The 10,365-nt window shown below is 28.7% G+C and overlaps 2 protein-coding genes across 2 annotated transcripts; one reads left to right on the top strand and one right to left on the bottom strand.

The window, feature by feature from the left end:
• Positions 1 to 3,570: 3,570 nt before the first annotated feature.
• Positions 3,571 to 4,571, top strand: LOC124922197 (NDR1/HIN1-like protein 3). The gene has a single exon (XM_047462931.1). The coding sequence runs from the start codon at positions 3,771 to 3,773 to the stop codon at positions 4,455 to 4,457; it is 687 nt and encodes a 228-aa protein (XP_047318887.1). The 5' UTR covers positions 3,571 to 3,770; the 3' UTR covers positions 4,458 to 4,571.
• Positions 4,572 to 9,151: 4,580 nt separating this feature from the next.
• On the bottom strand, positions 9,152 to 9,946 carry LOC124922196 (NDR1/HIN1-like protein 1). The gene has a single exon (XM_047462930.1). The coding sequence runs from the start codon at positions 9,878 to 9,880 to the stop codon at positions 9,248 to 9,250; it is 633 nt and encodes a 210-aa protein (XP_047318886.1). The 5' UTR covers positions 9,881 to 9,946; the 3' UTR covers positions 9,152 to 9,247.
• Between the last annotated feature and the right edge of the window lie 419 nt (positions 9,947 to 10,365).

The following is a 10,365-nucleotide window of genomic DNA, read 5'->3' as shown; positions in this document are numbered from 1 at the left end:
ACCATTTTTATTAGAAAGTTAAAACTACATTTTTAATATAAAAATATCATTACCACCCGGTCTTTAGGGAGTTGGGGGGAGCATTTAGGGAGCCTTCAATAGAACGAGTGTTCAATTTGGTCCTAATAACGTCTGCCCCACCAAGACACCAAACACGGGATGATGATCTTGAGGAATTCATTGAGAGTACATATGTTGAGCCTAAACAACAATAAGAGGACCCGGAGACTAAGTAGGATGAGCGTGAGAATGAGCATGACCAGTCCACTCCGGACACTACTGGTACCGGTAAAATTTTAACTAATATTTATTGTTTATATTCATTTTGACCATATATTATTAATTTGCTACAACAGGTTCTTCCTCTATGCGTAGACGAGGTCATAACAAAAATATCGAGCTTTCAAGAAGGCCAGATGTTGATTCTAAGCGTATGTGGTCTAGACATGTAGGGTCGATGGTGCGGGACCTTACACTCATCTCGCATCGCTAGCTGAAGTGGAAGGCCTTGAGTACCGATCAGCTAGATTTATTATGGCGTATCATGACGGTGAGAAACTGAACTTGCATTTAATTAACTTTCAATTGAAGTTTAACATTTGTTGGTTTTTATTTTTCACGATCCATTTGAGAGTACAGATATCCCTCTAGACATATATAGACAGACCGGGATGGCTCACGCCAAACAAATATGAGATAGGTGGCGCTTAGATTTGAGTTGAGATTACGTGCAGATTCATAATAAAGATGAGGCGGTTGTACTTGCGCGTCCCCAACCATGCTATGATTCCGTAGATTAGGAGTTCCTCTATAGAAACCACTATTTCATGAAGAGTTTCAAGGTACGTAAAACTTTAGAATAGAAATATGTACCGATGAAATTCTAACTATAATTTATTTTAAATATAGAAAAAAAAAGTTCAATCAATATTGGAAACCGAAGACAAGTGTGGTTTCCCCACCAATACGGGTAGTAAATCATTTTTACGAGTAGAAAAAGAACTGGTATGTACATTATTATATTCAATTAAACTTACTATAAATAATTTAAATTATTTATTGATGAACAATTTATTCGAACAGGAGGCTGAACTCGGATGTCCACCGACTATTATAGAGAGGTTTAGAAAGACTCAAACCCTGAGAGTCACCAAAGACAACCCGACCCCAACGCCAGACCAACTGTCATAAGAGAAGATCGTAAGTTAAAGTTTAATTGAAAATTTAATAGAACTATAGCTTATATAATGAAATTTTAAATTGTGCATGTAGAGATGGAACAAGTAATTAGTGACACACCTAATATCTTCGACTTCGAGGTGACCGAGAGAGTCTTTGGGCCCCAATGACACGGGACGGTAATGGGTATGGGGTCAGGCATCCAGCCATCGCGCTTTCACGGTGATCGGCGAAGGAGCGACAATTCTCAACGTGGAGGGTCGCCTCTAAAGAAGGAGAAAGAACAGCTCCGGGCGCGGGTCAATGAACGAAGAGCTAATTCAAGTTAATAATGAGAGAACGCAACAATAAATTACAGAAATATTAGCAAGGTTAAAGAATCAACCACCACCTCCAAGTTAGTACGTTTTTGGTCATGAATAATGTAGTTTTTGGATTAATTAATTGTGTTTGGAACAAGTACATGCTGAATTATGTTTTTGGATTAGTACGCGTGTTTGAAATACGTATTGATTTAGAATTTTGGAAAATGTAATGAATTTTTTTGATTAATGTATTTCTTTTATTTGGCTGATAATTAACATGTTAAGGTTATGTAAAAAACAAATAAAATATTACAACTTTGTAAAGAGGGAATACCGAAAGAAATCAAAAAATCTGTCGGAAAAGCCTATTTACATAATTTCGACATTTTTACATAAATCTATTGGAAAAGCCTATTGACATAATTCTGAAAGTTTTACACAAATCTATCGGTAAAGGTAATACCGAAAGATTCATTGAAATCTTTCGGTAAAGACTTTACTGAAAGATTTCAATGAATATTTCGGTAAAGGCATTTTCGAAAGATTTCAATAAATCTTTCGATATTTACCTAAATAAAGATTAAATAGCCTATTCGGTTTTTATATATCCAAGTTGTTGTCAGTCTAATTAAAAGAAATATGATCTATGTTAAAATATCATTTTATAATTAATGCCGATAGATCTAATCATATCTATCGGAAAGGGATATGCCGAAAAATATGCATAAATCTCTCGGTATAGGTTCTACCGACATATTTGAAATCTGTCAGCTAAAGCTTCTAGACCTTTACCGACAAGAGCAATCCCGACTGATGCCGACAGTCTGACAACTTGTTGGCAAAGGGTTATTACCGACAGATATAGAGTTTTTACTGACAAATTATACTTTCGATAAAATGCTCATTTTTACTAGTGCAAATATATATATATATATATATATATATATATATATATATATATATATATATATTCACCTTTTCAAATTAATATCACTCCATACTTTTAAATAAACCAATATTTATTTAAATAAATCCGACCCAAAAAAACTCAAAGAACAAAAATAAACATTATAATGGAAGTGTAATCCTAGCTAATGAAATTCATAAAGACCTTTTAAGTTTAACTATAGTGTTATTGTAGAGATTCCTTCAAAATTAAAATGACATAGTTTCAATAGTGTAATACTAGAAATTATGGAATACTAAAAAACAAAAATAAAAAGTTACAATGACATTTATCAAGAATCCTGTTTAAAAGACAAAATGACATAGTTCAATTTTCATTAAAATTAAGACGAAAATATGTAGGATTTGATTAGGCTGAAGTTTGGAAAAAAATCTAAAAAATGATTTTTTTACGGTAAAAATTGTGATATTACTCTTAATTTTTTAAAAATTTTAAATTTATTTATTTAATTATTAAAAAAAAATAATAAAATTTACCTTTATCCACTTATTTTATTTAAAATTTTCTCATTATTTTTTCAAGTCATTTCAAAGTTTTTTAAACTCACTTCAACTCTCAATCTTGAAACCCTCTCTAAATTAATATGAAATAACAATATTAAAGAGATCGTGTTAATTTTTATATAATAAATAATGAATAACTATCCATTAGTATAACTCAAAATGATGTAACTTAAATATATATATATATATATATTTTATATATATATATATATATTTTTATATTTATATTTATATTTGTTAACTTATTTGATTGAGTATTCTTATTAGACATGCCAGTCTGAGTCACATTGGAAGAGATAAGTTAAAAAAAAAATAACAAATTTTAGCTAATTGTGGAGTACACTTGCTTGCAGGCTTAATTTAGACATTGTTTTAAATAGTCATAATTATTTGGCAAAAAAAAAAAAACCCAATTATTTATTATTATGAAGTCAAGCTCATTGTATAATTGGATTGGAAAGCTAGGCTAAGACAAATATTGACTAAATCATTTGTTTTGAAATATCAACATTTAATTTAGTAGTGGTCCTTGTCTCATGTTATTATAAATTTCAAATAAAAATGATGATTTCATAAAAATACTCATTATTTTAGAAGTCGTCGTTATCTATTCGAATAAATCTAAACCAGAAAAGAAAAGAAGGAATTCGGCAACGAAGAAGTTGTCCATCGCTTTCTTTCATCTTCCATCAATGGCAACCGCGTTGAATATTACGCCAATCGCTAATCGCCATCGCTGCCGTATGCGTCTCTCTCATTATATATATATATACAATCCTTTCATCATCATCATCCTGTATTCTGATCGCAGCAAACATGAGTGAATCTAAACAACCGCACCTGAACGGAGCATACTACGGTCCATCAATTCCGCCGCCGTCCACCAAATACCACCGGCCAGGCCGTGGATCTGGTTGCGGTTGTCTCTGTAACTGTCTCTTCAGTCTCATTTTCAAAATCATCTGCACAATCGTAGTCACAATCGGAATCATAATCTTAGTTCTCTGGCTCGTTTTCCGTCCAAACAAAGTTAAATTCTACGCAACAGAAGCGAATCTGACTCAATTCGATCTTTCAACCACGAACAACACTTTGTATTACAATCTCGCTTTGAATCTCAGGATTCGAAACCCTAACAAACGAGTCGGAGTCTACTACGATAGAATTGAAGCGAGCGGTTACTACGAAGACCATCGCTTACAAACTAACGAAGTGGAGAGGTTTTATCAGGGACATAAGAACACTGCCGATGTGAAAACAACGTTTCAGGGGGAAAACATAGTGGTTTTGCAGAATCGGATGGATTACGAATTGGAGAAAAGAGAGGGAATTTATAGTATTGATGTGAAACTTAGACTTCGAATCAGATTGAAGGCGTGGTGGTTTAAGACGCCGAGATTTACTACAAAGGTTGAATGCGATCTGAGGGTTCCTATGAACAACAACAACAATGGCGGAAACTCGAACTCGTTTCAGAGCACGAGGTGTGATATTGATTGGTAATGAGTTGACTCACTGGTTATTCGTTTTAATTCTGCTCTTCGTTCCTATTGTTATATATATATTATTATTGTATCATTATTTTGGAGCTTGTGAATAAATAACGCCATATCATATGGTTTTCTTTTATAATTATTTGACGTCCTTTTTCATTTTAAAGAATTAGCGATAGTCATTTAGTAACACTATCTACATATAAAATTGATAAAAGAAACCAAGTCAAAGTTGGCAATTTGTTATGAAATAACCTAATATATTGCACATATTATTTGGAAATTAAATTATTGATTAATCTATATTATATTTAATTATATATTATTACCTATTAAGCATAGACTTTGTTGATCAACCAAATACATTTGACCATTAACTTTAATATGTTCGCTAATTGCTAATAAAATAACGAAATCTCCTATAAAATAACATACTTTTGCATGAAATAGAGCTCTTTTAAATCTTATACTTTGATAAATTAAATATTGTTACTTGAAATATTTGATTTCGTAATTTTATAATTTTAATTAAGCTTAAGTAGGAGTAAAAAAAATTACCGATATTAAAGGTATATCGAAAATATTTTACCGTAATATATCGAAAATATCGATTTTTAAGTTATACCGAAAAAAATGTAAGGTATGATATCGATACTGAAATTATTGGTACAGTAAAAATATGAGATTTTTAAAATTTTAGTATATCGAGATATACCGAAATAATATTTATAAGTTCAAAAATATAATATATATATATATATATATATATATATATATATATATAATACTTATAAGGAAATAATTAAATAAATTTGATATTAATTTAATTGTATAAATATAATTTTTAAATAATATCAAAATATAATTATACTACCTTACTAATAAGATTGATTTTTTTAAGTTTATATTTTTTAGGTAACAAAGGTATAATACTGATACCGTACCGAAATAAAGGTAAGGTAAATGTATGAATTTTTTGTATACCAAAATTAAGGCATATCGAAATTAAGGTATGCCAAAATCAAGGTAAGGTAAAGATATGTATTTTTAGCATATCGAAATTTTCGATAAGGTATAAGATATGAACAAAACATTAAGGTGTACCGTACCGACCCATCCCTAAGCTCATGGTACTTGTAATAATAGCCATCTTTGTGTATGCTAATTGTCTAGAATTAAAATTTTGTTATTATCGTCTATCTTTGTGTGTGATAATTGTCTAAGAATCAAAAATTTCTTACAACAACATTTAGACGACAAAAAAAAGTCATCATACCAACCCACACCGTCAAATTTGGTTGTAGATCTCATTGTCTTTTTGAAAGATTTTTGCACATAAATTTTTAATTATTTGAATTTCCTTACACAAGTGTTATGTTTTTTATGTTTTTGACATTGTGCTTGAACGACTATTCATTTTCTAATATTATTCCATAAGTATTTATAAAAAATAAGGATATATATATTTAAAAATGACATGTTTAGCAAAGATTATTTTAAATAGAAATTAGAAAGTGACATAAAGTTCAAAATTGAAAGTAGGTTTAGGATCGATCCCTATTAATTTTTATTAGGTGAAGGATGATGAAATGTTTGACAAAAAAAACACCACATCAACATGTGAAAGATGAAAGGTTCCATCCATTAAACCCTAAATTAATTCTTCCTCTATACCAAGTCTAACTTACATATTTTATTATATTATAATTTTTAAATAAAATTATTATATAGTTACATAATTTTTAAGTCTAATTAAAAATATCATTAGAGATTGCGGTTATTTATACAATCTAGAGTAAGAAAAAAAATAATATTAGGTTATGATTTTAAAGAGACCAATTTTTTGAGAGGATTTAGAATAAAAGGGGATTTGATCATATACTCCACATATTCCTTGCTTCCTAGTTTATTTTCACATGGATTAGGGTTAACACCGTTAAAATTTTGAGTTAACTTTTAAAATTTTACGATTTTACGATTTCACATAAGGTTAACGAGTCTGATTTTAAGTAAACTCTTAAATAGGTAAACTCTTACGATTTTAAATTTACGATAATAAGATTTTACGAGTTTACGAGTTTATTAATAATTTCGATTTTACGATTAAATACTATTTTACTTTTAAAAAAACAAATTTATATTAAATATTAAAAAAATAAAGTTATTATTTATTTATTTAATAATTAATATAATTAATTTTATAAGTATAATTTTTTATAATGTTATTTATTTATTATTATTTTTGAATTAATTTTTTATTAAAATATATAATTTCTTAAAATTGGCTTAGAATAAAATACTTAATTATATATATAAATAATAATAATATATAATAATTATTTTTTCAAATTAAATTCTAACGATTTCATCTCAACTCTTGATTTTACAAGTTTACAACTAGTTTACGATTTTACGTAAACTCTCGATTTTGACAGTCTTGATAGGGGTAAACAATAATTTAAAATAATAATAATAATTACATTTTTGCCTATCTAAAAATAGGTAAGGATGACAATTTGAAACCGCCACGTGGTAATCGAACTGAATTGTTCTGTTTGTGGCGGTTTTTTCCCAAAATCGAACGGGGATAGTACTTGTGTCCTCCACGTCGATCCGTCCCGATCTCACCCTGATTTTGCTTCTAACAATATACACACAATTACATATATAAAATTATCAATATATTTTATTCATTATATATTATTAGAGTTATAAGTTTATTTATTTATAATAATATAAAATTTCAATATATTACTATATATATTATATTAAAAAATTATTATATAATTTTTATTTTAAAATATTTTATTAAAAGTGTCATGTAAGAATTTTTGAAACCAAGGGGTATAGATGCTATTAAAAAAATTTAAAAAAAAATTTCCATAATAAAAATGAGATAAAAATTGTAAATGCATTCTCGATTCGAACCACTCCATTCACATCCCTGATAATACGGAATACAATTGAAATACGGATTTGATATTCTTCTCTCACATATCTCTTAGGCCTTGTTCTCTTTGGGTTTGTTCGGATTGGGGTTTTTTAAATAATCTAGAGGAAGAAAATAATAATGATTGGTGATGATTTTGAGGATGTGATGATTATTTTTGGTAAAATGAGTTAAAGGGTATTGATATATATAAATAAAATATAAAATAATAATTTAAAATAGAGGGTATTTTAGTATTTTAGTTAATGAAATGAGTAATGTGATTGTTGAGAAGTGATTGATTAGAAAATTGATTTTGATTGAGTTTTTTTAGAAATCCAAAGAGAACAAGGCCTTTGGATTATTTAAAAAATTCATACAAAATCCATTTTCTAATCAATCACTTCTCACCAATCACATCACTCATATCATTAACCAAAATACAAAAATACCCTTTATTTTAAATTATTATTTTTTATTTTATTTATATATATTAATACTCTTTAAGTCTTTTTATCAAAAATAATAATTACATTCTCAAAATCATCACTCATCATCTAATCTTTCCCTCTCTTGATTTTTTTAAAAACCACAACGAACAAGGCCTTACTTCTCATATTCCTCTCACAAAAACAGAGCAAACAATCATTTTAAAAAAAAAAATAATATTTTTTTTTTTATCTCGAGAGAGGCAATCCCAAATTGAATAGAAGAACATTTAATTAAGTTTGTTGAAAAAAAAATAGAAGGGACAAGCATCTGGTTAGAGGTCTCAACCTAGTCAAGTAGGATGGACAATTGATTTGTTGTTTAGTTTTTTAATTATAATGTGTTTTTTAAGTATATAATTAAGTTGAAAGGATTGAGTGGATGCATAGGAAAAGACATGATAAGCAACACAACTACTTATATCTTTTAATCAAAGCTAATTAGCAAGGTTATAATGACTAATGACACCATTATTTGTTAACAATTTTAACACTTTAATTTGGTTACATTTTTTTTTAATTTATTTCACTATTTAAGAAGAGATTGAGGCCACCCATCCATTTCATCAATAATTTTCTTTTTACTTTTTCAAGTTTATACCAAATTCTTTTCAAATCCACTGTAATTATAATTTATAAATTGATAAAAAAAAAACACTCACTATCCATTTACAAATCTCAATTCAAAGTGATCATCAAATTTACATAGGAATCATATATATATATATATATATATATATATATATATATATATATATATATATATATATATATATTTATGTTATCCACTCATACATATAAATTCATACTTCAAGTGTTTTGACATCTAACTTATTTAAGACTTTTTACTCAAGAGTGTATTAAAGTAATAAAAACATTATTAGAAAATGAGAGATACAAAAAAATAAAAATAAGAAATTAGTTTTATATAAAGGGTTTTGGGTTTTTTTAAAAATGTTTTCAACAAAATTTATATATTATTTATAAACTCAATGCATTTGATCTTATCCATATAAACCTAAATAAATATATCCAATTTATTGCCTTGATAATTCAAACTATTTATTATTAGTTAACTAATACTAAATTGATTCAAATGTACTTTTTTTAATTTTCTCACTAAATTTTATTTAATAATTTTAAAACATTAAAAATAATAATAATTAGGGTTTATTTTGTGTTTAAAATCTAAAAATTAGATTATTAATAATTTTTCTCATAAAGTGCTAAAATATATTAATATAAATCATTAAAATGCAAAAATAAAATAAAATAACCACAAGCTCAAACTGACAAATTATCATTTTTATTTGGCGTGCAAGGCAGAGTTATATTAATACACACTTAAAACCTGAAAATATTAACGGCGTGAACACTCTCCGTCTATACGCTAACTCCGCAACTCTTATAAAGCTGATATTTCACGGCACCGGACGACACAAAGACGCCGTCACTTACCCGATTCCCAAAGTTAATAATAGCCTGACATCGAATCCGTATATGATACCGACCCGTCGTAAAAGCCCCGACTTTCCACCTGACCCGTCCGTCAATCTTAATCAGAAGTTTAGTCACTCCTTCAGTCTGATCCTGCCTTAGTGTAACGCCGTTGTACGGAGCAATCGGAACATCAACGCCGTACAGAAACGGCGACCAGACGTTAGTGCCCTTATGACCCTGGTAAACGGGAGGAACGGCGGTGAAGAAGGTGATTTGTTGATTCTGATAAACGGCGTAGGCGTTGAGATTGTCGTAATAAAGGCCGATTCTTTCGTTAGGGTTGTGGGAAGTGAGGGTTATTTGAAAATTTGAGGAGACGAGATTTGGAGAGGAGATGTTGAAATTGAAGAGGGTGGCGTCTTGGAGAAGGAAATGGGGTTTTTTGGGTTGGAGGATTGCCCATGTTATGAGAAAGATTAGGAGGATTGTGAAAGTGATGATGAGAATGGCGATTATGTATTGACGGATTTTCTTGTTTTGTTTTGATTTGTGGTGGATACATTCTTCGTCGGACATTATTGGAATGGAAGTGGGAAAGAGGGAGATTGAGCTTGAAGAAGAATTACAGTAGAGAGAGAAACTATAGAAATCTTTGAAAGGGGTAAGGGGAGGATTTGGCTTACTGATGAGGAGTGACACGATTTGCACTTTATTTATTGATTCATTTCAATAAAGCTGCTTGTTTGGATCTTTCTGGTTTGGATTAAGATTTTTCTGGTTTGGATTAAGATTTTCTTAAGTAACTTTGAGTTATTTAAAAAGGGATAATTTTTAAGATATAAAATTTGTTTGATAAAATATCTTAAAATTATTAATAATTTAAAAAAAAAATTGATGTAATATTATATAAATGATATTAGTTTAAACATATTTATAAAATTATTAAAAAAATCTGGTCACCACTAAACAAGCACAACAACAATATTATAAATTTGAGAGCAACAATTAAAACATCCAAAATGCTCATCAACGAACAAACAAATATAAAGTATAATAACGAC

The sequence above is a fragment of the Impatiens glandulifera genome, chromosome 1 (assembly GCF_907164915.1).
Source record: "Impatiens glandulifera chromosome 1, dImpGla2.1, whole genome shotgun sequence".
In the NCBI taxonomy this organism is placed as follows: Eukaryota; Viridiplantae; Streptophyta; class Magnoliopsida; order Ericales; family Balsaminaceae; genus Impatiens; species Impatiens glandulifera.
The sequence above is the reverse complement of the archived record's forward strand: the minus strand, read 5'-3'. Positions and strand labels throughout refer to the sequence as shown.